At 40.4% G+C, this 12,325-nt stretch overlaps 1 protein-coding gene across 15 annotated transcripts in view; it reads left to right on the top strand.

Annotated features, from left to right (window-relative positions):
* The window catches only part of RAD52 (RAD52 homolog, DNA repair protein), a 117,395-nt gene extending 105,750 nt beyond the window's left edge, over nt 1–11,645 (top strand). For 12 of the 15 annotated variants that reach the window (XM_049102544.1, XM_049102546.1, XM_049102547.1 and 9 more), the window contains 7 exons: nt 5,087–5,220; nt 5,856–5,896; nt 7,864–8,060; nt 8,242–8,384; nt 9,403–9,486; nt 9,873–10,061; nt 10,926–11,645. In XM_049102544.1, the coding sequence (XP_048958501.1) occupies nt 5,087–5,220; nt 5,856–5,896; nt 7,864–8,060; nt 8,242–8,384; nt 9,403–9,486; nt 9,873–10,061; nt 10,926–10,987 (850 nt within the window). In that variant the 3' untranslated portion in view covers nt 10,988–11,645. Of the gene's footprint in view, nt 1–5,086; nt 5,221–5,855; nt 5,897–7,863; nt 8,061–8,241; nt 8,503–9,402; nt 9,487–9,872; nt 10,062–10,925 lie in introns of those variants that run through there. The other 3 variants (XM_025461742.3, XM_025461743.3, XR_007406410.1) reach the window with 2 other exon arrangements.
* Nucleotides 11,646–12,325: the final 680 nt, after the last annotated feature.

Below are 12,325 nucleotides of genomic sequence, written 5' to 3'. Positions count from 1 at the left end.
TAATTCTTTAAATGTTTGGTTGAATTGTCCCACGAAGCCATCTAGTTCTGGGCTTTGTTGTTGGTAGGTTTTGGACTAGTGATTTAATCTCTTAACTAGTTACTGATCTCTTCAGGTATTTGCTTCTTCATGTTTAAGTCTGGGAAGGTTGTATGTTTCTAGGAATTTGTCCATTTCTTCTAGGTTGTCTGATTTGTTGTATAAGAAATTATAAGAAATAATCTTATTTCTGTGGCATTTGTTATAATGTCCCTACTTTCTGATTTTAGTTATTTGAGTCTTCTCCCTTTTTTCCTTAGTTAATCTAGCTAAGGGTTTATCAATTTTGTTGATCTTTTTAAAAAAGTTAAAAAAAACCTAATTCTTAGTTTTGTTTCATTTCTTTTCTTTAAGATAGATAGATAGATTTATTTATTTATTTATTTATTTATTTATTTATTTATTTATTTATTTATTTATGATAGAGAGAGAGAGAGACAGGCAGAGACCCAGGAGAAGGGAGAAGCAGGTTCCATGCTAGGAGCCCGACGTGGGACTCGATCCCGGGACTCCAGGATCGCGCCCCAGGCCAAAGGCAGGCGCCAAACCGCTGAGCCACCCAGGGATCCCCTAATTCTTAGTTTTGTCAGTTTTTTGTCTATTGCTTTTCTATTCTGTATGTCATGTATCTCTGCTCAAGCTTTATTTCATTTTATCACTAGCTTATGTCAGCTATAAACTTTTCTGTTAGCACTGCTTTTGCTGCAAACCATAAGTTTTGATATGTTGTGTTTCATTTTCATTGTCTCAAGATATTTTCTAATTTCCCCTGTGACTTGTTCTTTGACCCACTGGTTAAGAGTGTACTGTTTAATTTACACATGTTTGTGGATTTTCCACTTTTTTCTTCTGCTATTGATTTCTGGTTTCATTCCACTGTGATCAGTAAGCATACTTTTGTATGATTTCTGTATTCTTCAACTGGTTAAGACTTGTTTTGTTGCCTAACATGTGGTCTCTCCTAGAGAATATTTCATGTATATTGAGAAGAACTTATATTCTGTTTTTGGGTAGTATTGGGTATATGTCTGTTAGGTCCAGCTGGCTTTATAATGTTCAAATCCTCTATTTCCTTATTGATCTCCTATTTGGTTATTCTACCCACTATTGGAAGTACAATTTGACAACTCCTACTATTATTGTATTGTGTTGCTATTTATTTCTCTTTCCAGTTCTGTCAGTTTCCTTTATGTATTTAGGAGCTCTGGTGTTTGGTACACAAAGATTTATAATTGTTATACCTATTCAGTGAATTGACCCTTTAATCGTTATATAATGTCCTCCTTTGTCTCTTGTAACAGTTTTTGACTTAAAGTCTGTTTTGTCTGGTATTAGTATAACCTGCCTTGCTCGTTTTTTGTATCAGTTATATGGAATATCTTTTTTCATCCTTTCACCTTTACCATGTGTCCTTAGATATAAAGTGAGTCTCTCATAAGAAGCATATAGTTGTATCTTGTTTTTTTAAATCTGACTAGCCAATCTGTCACTTGATTGGGGTGTTTAATCCATTTACATTTGAAGTATTGATAGGGAAGGACTTACTATTGCCATTTTATTGTTTTCTGTATTTTGTAGCTTTTTTGTTCCTCCTTTCCCTCTTACTGCCTTCATTTGTGTTCTATTGACTTTTGGGTAGTGACATGATTTGATTCCCTTCTTATTTCCTTTTGTGTATATTCTATAGCTATTTCCCTTGTGGTTATCATTGCAATTTTAAAACATCTTAAAGTTGTAGCATTCTAACTTGATAAGTTCAGTTGCATACAACAACTCTATTCCTTTACAACTCCACCCCTGTTCCACTTTATCTCATTGATGTTACATCTTTATATATTATATACCCCGTATCCGAGATTTGCTGTTATAAAAACTGTGATTTTTTTTAAATTGTAATTGTTTTTAAAAATTCTATATTCATGGAGCACCTGGGTGGCTCAGTGGTTGAGTGTCTGCCTTTGGCTCAGGTCATGATCCTGGGGTCTTGGGATCGAGTTCTGCATCAGGCTCCCTATGGGGAGCCTGCTTCTCCCTCTGCCTGTGTCTCTGCCTCTCTCTGTGTGTCTCTCATGAATGAATAAAAAAAAAATTCTGTGCATCAAAAGTACAATAATATAGGCTACTATATTTACTGGAGAATTTATTATTTTTCATATAGCTTTGTGTTGGTGTCTAGCATCCTTTTGTTTCAGTTTGAAGAACTCCTTTTACCATTTCTTGCTCTGCAAGAAATGGTACTCCCTCTGCTTTTGTTTTTATAATAGTCTTAATTTCTCTATTTTTGAAAGATAGTTTTGCTGGATACAGTATTCTTGACTGAGTCTTTTTCTTTCAGCACTTTGAATATTTCATCCCACTCTGTTCTGGCCAATAAGGAGAAACCTAATAATCTTATGGAGGCTCTCTTGTATGTGATAATTTGTTTTTCTCTTGCTGCTTTCAAGATTTCTTTTTGTCTTTGACTTTTTAAAAATTGAGATATAATTGAATATAACATTATTTTAGTTTTAGGATACAGCATAATTTGATATTTGATAGATTATTAAATTATCAACATAATAAGTCTAGATAACATCTGTCACCATACCTACAGTTCTTTTTTAAATGATAACTTTTAAGATTTACTCTTTTAGCAATTTTCAAATATACAGTATTATTAACTTTAGTCACTATGCTGTGCATTATATTCCCATGACTTATTTTATAACTGGAAGTTTGTGCTTTTTCATACACCCTCCCACCTCCTATTTTGCCTGCCACCTGCCTGTTCCTGGCAACTACTGATCTGTTCTCTGTACCTATGAGCTCCCTCTCCCCCATGAGATTCCACATGTAAGTGAGATGATACAGTGTTTGTCTTTCTCTGTCTCACTTCAGTAGCATAATGCCCTCAAGGTGCATCCACATTGTGGAAAATAGCAAGAATTCCTTCTTCTTTATGGCTGAATAATATTCCAATGCATATTTATTACATTTTCTTTATCCATTCATCCATGGTTGGACACTTAGGTTATTTCCATACCTTGGCTATTGTAAATAATGCAATAATGCTGCAGTGGACATGGGGTGCAGTTATCTTTCTGAGTTAGTAGTTTTGTTTTCTTTGGATAAATACCCAGAAGTGGAATTGATGGATCACATGGTAGTTCTATTTTTAATTATTTGAGGACCCTCCATACTGTTTTCCACAGTGGCTATACCAGTTTGTATTCCCACCAGCAGTGCATAAGGGTTCATCTTTCTCTACATCCTTGCCAACGCTTTTTTTTTTTTTTTTTTTTTTTTGGGATAATTGCCATTTTGACAGGTGTGAAGTGGTATCTCATTTTGGTTTTGATTTGTCTTTCCCTGATGATTGGTGATGTTGAGCATCCTTTCAAACATCTGTTGACCATTTGTGTATCTTTGGAAAAATGCCCATTTTTAAGAAAGAAATTATTTAGGTTTTTTTTTTTTTTTTTTGCGCTATTGAGTTGTGAGTTCTTTACATATTTTGGGATTAACTCCCTATCATTTACAAATATTTCATCCCATTCACTAGGTTACTTTCTCATGTTTATAGTTTCTGTTGCTCTGCAGAAGCATTTTAGTTTGATGTAGTCACGCCTGTTTATTTTTGCTTTTGTTGGCTTTGCTTTGGTGTCAGATCCAAAAAGTCATCACCAAAACCAATATTAAGGGCTTATCTCCTGTGTTTTCTTCTAGGAGTTTTATGGTTTCAAGTCTTACACTCAAGTCTGTTCTTCATTTTGAGTATATTTCTGCATTGCGTCAGATAGTGGTCTAGTTTCATTCGTTAGCATATACTGTCCAGTTTTCCCAACATTTATTTATTGAAGAGATTGTCCTTTCTACATTGTACATTCTTGGCTTCTTTGTCATAAATTTGCTGATTGTATAAACATGGGTTATTTCTGAGCTCTCTATTCTGTTCCATTATTCTAGGTGTCTGTATTTATGTCAGTACCACACTGTTTTGATTACAATAGCTTTTTAATACAGTTTGAAATCAGGTAGCAGGATGCCTTCAGCTTTGTTCTCAAGTTGGCTTCGACTATTTGGGGTCTTTTGTGATTCATGACAAATTTAATATTGTTTGTTCTATTTCTGTAGAAAATGCCATTGGAATTTTGATAGGAATTGTCCTGAATCTATAGATTGTTTTGGTTTGTTTGGACATTCTATATTAATTCTTCCAGTCCACAGCATGGAATATGTTTCTATTTATTCTTCAGTTTCTTTCATCAGTGTCTTACAGTTTTCACTATACAGGTATTTTACCTCCTTGGTTCATTTGTTGCTAAAAGTGTTTTATTCTTTTTGTTGAAATTATAAATGGATTTGTTAATTTCTCTTTCTGGTATTCTGTTATTAATGTACTGTCTCTGACTTCTGGCAGTTTGATTTTTTTTTTTTTTTAAATTTATGATAGTCACACACAGAGAGAGAGAGAGAGAGGCAGAGACACAGGCAGAGGGAGAAGCAGGCTCCATGCACCGGGAGCCCGACGTGGGATTCGATCCTGGGTCTCCAGGATCGCGCCCTGGGCCAAAGGCAGGCGCCAAACCGCTGCGCCACCCAGGGATCCCTGGCAGTTTGATTATAATGTGCCTTGGTGTGTGCCTCTTTGGGTTTATTCTAGAAGTAGTTTTATGAGCTTCTTGAATTTATCCTTCCTTTTGCTCAGATATTGGCCATTATTTCTTTAGATAATCTTTCTGCCCCTTTCTCTTTTTCTTCTTCTGAGACTCTTTTAGTATACAGTGTGACAGGTGTCCTATAGGCCCTGTAGGCTCTGTCATGTTTCTTCATTCTTTTTTTGTTTCTCTGATGAGATGATTTCAAATAACCTGTTTCCATGTTGCTGATTCTTTCTTCTGTGAGATCAAGTCTGCTGTAAAACCCCTCTAGTGAATTTTTCAGCTGTTATTATATTTAAAAATTTTTTATATTGTTAGCTGCTTTTTTATAGCTTTTTAAAAAATATTTATTTATTTATTTATTTATTTATTTATTTATTTATTTATTAATTAATTATTTATGATAGACACAGAGAGAGGCAGAGACACAGGAGGAGGGAGAAGCAGGCTCCATGCCGGGAGCCCAATGCGGTACTCGATCCCGGGACTTCAGGATCGTGCCCTGGGCCAAAGGCAGGCGCCAAACCACTGAGCCACCCAGGTACCCCTATGACAGTTATTTTGTTAATATTCTTCCATGGTATTCATGCATCACTGTCCTGGTTTCATTTAGCTATCTGTGTTCTCTCTTACTGATTGAGCATCTTTATGACAGTTATTTTATTTTATTTATGTATTTTAAAGATTTTATTTATTTGACAGAGAGAGCACAAGCAGTAGGAGCTGGAGGGAGAGGGAGAAGCAGACTCCCGGCTGAGCAGGGAGCCCAACATGGGGCTCGATCTCAGGACTCTGGGATCATGACCTGAGCCAAAGGCAGACACCCTACCAACTGAGCCACCTAGGTACCCCTATGACAGTTATTTTAAATTTGTTGTTAGCTCATAGATTGTGGTTTTTTTAAGGTCATTTTTTGGAGTTTCATTTTGTTCCTTTGGGCCACATTTCCCTGTTTTTCTTTTTTTGTTTTGTTTTGTTTTGTTTTGTTTTGTTTTTTTGAGAAAACAGCCATCTGTCCCAGTCTTTATGTATTGGTTTGGTGCAGGGGAAGACCTTCACCAGTCAGCCCAGCTAGAGGTTCTAGTACTGCTCAAACCTTTTGTGATTCCCCTCTTCCTGGCATCTCACTTTGTAACTGTAGCTCTAATGTGTTCTGGTGCTCATCTCTGTTTTTAGGGCTTTCAAACTCTGCTGACCCCATCAGCATGCTGAGTCAGGTGAGACAAAAACCAATGCCTTGGGCAGCCCCCAGACAAACTACAACACTGGATGCACAGTTTACTCTTGTTTCCATCCCAGTGGAAGAGCCCAGGATGGGAAGTATTGCTGGTTGTATTGCTCTATGCTGGGTGAGGGCAGGGGCAGAGGCATGAGTGGGCATGCAAAATGCCATGAATTTTCCTACCTCTTCTGTTGGAATCTTGTCTTGGTTTTATGCTGGCCTGAGTCCTATAGCTTCTCAGCTGGTCACTGGAGCGCTCACAAAGGTACTCTAGTCTGTATGTTGTTAACTCAGTGTCTATAGGAGAAGGGGTGGGGACCTTGGAGCTTCAGAGTCTACCATTCTGATAACATCCTTCTCCTTTTCTTTTTCACTTTTATTTTTTTCAAGATTTTAAAAAATGAAGTGCAACATATACACAGAAAACTGTGTAATTCATAATGTCACAGCCTGATGAATTTTTAGAAGTGAACAGAGCTATTTATCTCCCAGATAAGAAAATTACCATTACCAGCACCCCTCAGCACCATCTCATTCACTACTTGACTTCTTTGAAAAGTAACTATTGTCCTGACATCCTTATTCTGACTTTTATTTAGCCTCATAGATTTCTTTCTTTCTTTCTTTCTTTCTTTCTTTCTTTCTTTCTTTCTTTCTTTCTTTCTTTCTTTCTTTCTTTCTTTCTTTCTTTCTTTCTTTCTTTCTTTCTTTTTTTAAAAAAAATAATCTCTACACTCAGTGTGGGGCTCAAACTCACAACCCTGAGATAAAGAGTTGGATGCTATACCGACTGAGCCAGCCAGGTGCACCAGCCTTGTAGATTTTTTTTCTTGTTTTAGAACTTTATGTAAATGAAATTGTACTTTATAAAAATTGATTGTGCTTGCTTCGGCAGCACATGTACTATAAAAATTGATTGAAGTATGAAAATGTACCTATAAACATGTAGAAAAGTATATGCATCATAAACGTTCAGCTTGATGAAGACATCCACTTAACTAGCATCTAAATCAAGAAAAAACTTTACCAGTGTCCTAGAAGTCGCAGTAGTGTCCCTTGCAGTCACTGCCAAGTCGTCCTCCCCTTCTCTTTACTACTAAGCAACTAAGAAACCACTTTTAGCAACATAGATTAGTGTAGACTCTTTGTACTTCTGGGAACCAAACAGTATGGACTGTTTTGTGTTTGGCTTTCATTTGGTGTTAGTTCTCACAGATGGTGAGATGCAGGAACGGCCCCAGGTTGGGAGATTGCCTGTGGCCTTGGCTAGCAGCTTACATCCGTGCTTTGCCGGTTTTCCTCTTCCTGTGTTTTGAAGGACACTGAGCTGTGCCATAGCAGCCTGAGGCTTCTTCAGTGGTATGGGGTATTTTAGGGGGAGGTCCTGGAAGAAAGGGCTGGGAAAGGGCAGGCCTCCAAAAAGACTATGTGTGATCATTTCCATGAAAAAGAAAAAGTCCACAGCATCAGACAGATCCAGCTGCCAATGAAGGATTCAAATTAGAGCTTACAGACCATTTGCCTTGAATCATAAAGTAAGATCCCTTTTTATCAAAACTTATTAATACAGAACGATGTAAAGTAAAAAATAGTTTTACTTCTTCTCTTGTAATTAAAAATATTAGTTGAAGTGTGGATCCTTTGTCTCAGCTTTTTTAAATTTAATTTATTTATTCATGAGAGACATAGAGACAGAGACACAGGCAGAGGGAGAAGCAGGCTGCATGCAAGGAGCCTGATGTGGGACTCGAACCCGGGAATCTGGGATCATGCCCTGACCCAAATGCAGGCATTCAAACGCTGAGCCACCCAGGTGTCCCCTTTGTCTCAGCTTCTGAGGACCAAGAGGGGTGATGGATGAGGACTGTCAGATACTGCTCTCCAGGAACCCAGGTCGTCAGGCTGGGACAAGGGAGGGAAGTGCAGCTGGAGGGTTATTTACCCCCTCTCTTCCCTTCTTAGTTGCCTCTTGAAGTGGATTTAACCAAAGCCAAGAGACAAGATTTTGAACCATCTGTGGAACAAGCAAGATATAGCAGCTGCCGGCAGAACGTGGTCCTGGGACCCCCCAAAGCACAGAAGGTGACCTCCCCTTGCAGACTGAGCCTCTCAGAGGATCCCCCCTGTGTGGTGCAGGAAGAGAAGGCTGGCAGCTCCCGGTGAGGCCACGGTTCCCAGTTTCCTCCCTTTCCACTCTTCCTCCTCAGGTGGTCCAAGGGACCTTCATTCTTTACCCACTGAGCCAGCCAGTTGGTCTGTGCACAACCCCAGGAATCACACATGGGTTACTACTCCCTTAGCTCAGGACCTCACGCCTGCCTTGTGGCTCTTGTGCTGCAGGAGCCTGACTTCTGTCATGGAGAGCGATGCCACATACCAGCGGAAGCTCCGGCAGAAACAGCTGCAGCAGAAGTTCCGGGAGGAGATGGAGAAACAGCAGCAAGCCCAACTACTTGCCTTGTCAGTTGAAAAGAAGAATCTGGGTGTGTGAGAAGGACGGAGTGGAGGCGGTGGGGAGCTGTCCCAAGGGGCCTGCCCGACCCCCGGCCAGCGGGAACCCCATGGCACTTGCCCCAGGTTCCACGCAGGAGAGGAGTCTAGGTGATTGAGAGAACGAAGTCCTATTTTAAAAGACACTGCTCTGTTTTAAGGGAAGGCAACAGGCCTTGACATCATCTAGAACTAGATACTGCAGCGGATAGAACTTTTCTCCCTTCCAGGTACCGTGGCCACCTCTGCTAGGAGGCCTAAGTGGTCTGCAAATATCAGGCAGACTTCCTGGAAGATAACGCTTCATCCTAAGCTTTGGTTTACTCGAGTTTAGACTCTGTGGTACTGGGACAGATTCCTGGGGAGTCTTGCTCGGATAATAGAAACAAAGGGCTTATCTCAGACCAATGGGATCTTTGTCTAGCTTCTCCCGAAGAATGATAAAGATTTAGAGGACCTTCTTTGGGTTAACTCATTAGTATTCCCCTCAGCACCGACAGGCTTAAATTAATGTAGGGGGAAAACACATCTTACTGTGCTGGACCTGGAGTTTCCGACCACTGCAGAAACTCCTGGTGGGGAAGGGTGTGCGGAGTGTCCCCACCCTGACCACACAACCAGAGCCACTGTTTCTATTGGTTTTACATACTGAATTTCTGCTTAAGATTTTTTTGGAACAAGGGTTATAGCTTTAAAAAGTAAAAAAAATGGACCAGAGAGCTTCTCACAACCCCTCTATTTTATATGCTGGTTAAAGAGAAATGAACCCCAATTTGGTGAGAAGAAAAAAAGAATACAGTCTTTCTGATCTCTTGTAGATCTGCAGGTAGGGACGGGCAGTCAGGAAGCTTGACTTGGCTGCTGGCTGTGCCAGGAGCCGGTGTAACTCTAGGCGGCTTTGCACTTCTGAGGCTCTCCTGCAGTTCAGTGATTGTGTGCATTTGTCTCACTCCTTGCTCCTCCTCGCTGCCTCGTCTTGCTCCTCGCTCGCTGCTTGCGTGGGAACTGTAGCAGCGCCGCCAGCACCTCCTCTGAGGCAGAGCACTCCTGTGATTGCTGTTTCGGAGCCAGCCACGGACAATGACTTCCTTACAGGTAAGAGCCACGTGAATGACAGTGAGTACCTACGAAATGCACCTTTGGTTGTCACTAACACATTTTGTTTTTTAATTTTTATTTATTCATTTATTTTTGTCACTAACACATTTTAAAAGAGGCATAAAAATCCTCATTTTTATCTGTTTTATGGCCCCGAAGGTTTTGGGACAAAAGAAGACCCATAACTGGCTGATGGCAGTTCTGCTAGCACACACTCAGCTCCTCTGTTGTCCTAAGAGAAGCTCTGCTGTACTTTTGGGTGGGGGACAGAGCAGTCCCAGAATCTGTCATAGTCCACTCGTGACGTGGAATTTCCTATGACCAGTGCTTTGTATGAGAATGCTTGTTTGATTCTGCATTTCCCATGATCCTGGTCCTCACAGACAGCCTTGGAATGTGGGATGTGGATCCAGAAGCAGGCGAGAGTGATACCAAGGCCTTGTATAAACCAGAGCCGCTCCAGATCCCTGACACCGCAGTCCTGAAGAACCAGGTGGTGACCTGGAACCTCTGCCAGCAGAATCCACAAGCAAAGTCTGGACCCTTGCACGGCATCAACCAAGATATCACAGGTAGTAATGTGTTTAGGGACAAAAATTGAAAGAACTTGGGTTTAATTCTATGCATTTTAGAGGAAGAATGCCATTTCATTTTAAGAAGTTGGGTGATAGTATGCTGGAGGAACAGCAGTCTGAGAAAATGAAAGAGAACTGGCTTATGAGCCAGAACCCTTCTTTTGCAGTCCTGACCAGAGCTGTAGCCCTTGTAACCCTTGCTTGCAGTAGGGAGCTTACATGACAGAATGGAGAGCTTTTCCATTGCGTTTGGTTATTGTAACTTGGTTTAGTGTTAATAGAGTGATCTGCCCTAATAGTTTTCACTCTTAGCCTTTTTGTTTATGTTAGGGTTTTTAACTAACATCAGAAATTATTCATGGTCAGTTTGTTCCTCATTTGAAAATCACAGCAGCCATATATATATATATATATATATATATTAAATTATATATATTTAATTTTATTTATTTATTCATGAGAGATACAGAGAGAGGCAGAGACACACACAGAGGGGGAAACAGGCTCCATGCAGGGAGCCTGACGCGGGACTCGTCCCGGGACTCTGGGATCATGCCCTGAGCCGAAGGGAGATGCTCAACCACTGAGCCACCCAGGGATCCCCACAGCAGCCATATTTAAATTTATTTTTTATTTATTTTTTATTTTTTAAATTTTTTTATTTATGATAGTCACACAGAGAGAGAGAGAGAGGCAGAGACACAGGCAGAGAGAGAAGCAGGCTCCATGCACCGGGAGCCTGACGTGGGATTCGATCCCGGGTCTCCCGGATCGCGCCCTGGGCCAAAGGCAGGCGCCAAACCGCTGCGCCACCCAGGGATCTCCACAGCAGCCATATTTAAATGATTTTTTCTTCCACAGGAAACTGTGATATCTATAGGAAGAACCAGGACTTGAAGAAAAGGAAATTGGATCCATCCTGAGGCTCAGGTCACATCCTTGGACTTTGTCACAAAGGGACTTTCTAAAGCTACTTTTTGGTCATAATATTGTTCATCATTCCTAGGGACTGAGCTTATTTCCAAGGATTTACCTTGCTTCATTCTGAACTTAACCCAGATCTATTGGAGCCTTCTGCAGATAAAGCTGAGCAGTGAGAAGACAAGTGCTTTAAGAAAGCTCGTCACACACCGCAGGGGGAGGCGTGGAGATTAAAATCCTTTTCTTTGGCTCTTGATGTTCTTCACTATTTATTCCTAAGCTACTGTGTTAATATGGATAGAAATTTTAGGGATCCTCAGTGGCTTCCTGCATTCAAGCAATATAAGCTATACTACTAAGTACCTGCAACTGCCTCCACGAAATTATTGTAATGTCTGCCTCCTTTCACTTTGGGTGGGGCTCAGTGTTTAGCGATGTCCACACCATACTGCGTATCCTTCTGAGAACAAAAGCTACAGTGTTTTACTACTTTGCAGCAATCCAGGTTACGTTTTTCATCTGTGATACACATCTCTGATTTATAGGTTCACGGTGTCACTATCCTGCAGTTTTTTCCTAATGGAGGAAATAACCTAAGAAGACCAAAGAAAAGTCATTTTAAGAAAGCAAAATAAATTACTTTGTAACAAAAAATGTGAATAGGTGTTTGTATTTCTCCTTTTTAGGTGGGAGATAGAACTCAACGTAAATGGATTTTTCCCAGTTTCAGACGTTCATAATTCTACCCCCAGCCAATAATGAGTTTACAAGTTTACTTTTTAAGATGCGTCTTGGGCAGCTGTGCCTTTTACCTAATCTTCAAGCTGTGGCTTTTATTAATTTTTGGATCACAGATCCATTTGTGGGAAGCTATAGACCCGAGGCAAGGTACTTTTTAAAGATTTTATTTTTTCATGAGACACAGCAGAGACACAGGCAGAGGGAGAAGCAGGCTCTGTGCTGGGAGCCTGATGTGGGGCTCTGTCCCAGGACCGCAGGATCATGACCTGAGCTGAAGGCAGATGCTCAACCGCTAAGCCACCCAGGTGCCCCCCAAGGCAAGGAACTCTTGAAGTACAAGGCGGCAGCCGGCCATTTCTATTCCTATGGAAGATGAAGAGGCCATAGCTTACCCTGATTTCTCCTTTATCTTACCAACTTCATTAATGGATTTGGTCATATGTTCATCTTTTGGTTCTGACCATTTTTTTCAGAAAAAAATCTCTCCCTTGTCTCAAGCATAATCTTAGTTTAGTTCAGATCTTTTGCTTTAAAGTCCCCAGAGTGAGGAATCCAGTTATAAATTGTACACAACTCAAAACATGAGCTAATGAGATCAT

Source organism: Canis lupus, chromosome 27, assembly GCF_003254725.2.
Source record: "Canis lupus dingo isolate Sandy chromosome 27, ASM325472v2, whole genome shotgun sequence".
In the NCBI taxonomy this organism is placed as follows: Eukaryota; Metazoa; Chordata; class Mammalia; order Carnivora; family Canidae; genus Canis; species Canis lupus.
This window is presented reverse-complemented; position numbering and strand designations above follow the sequence as displayed.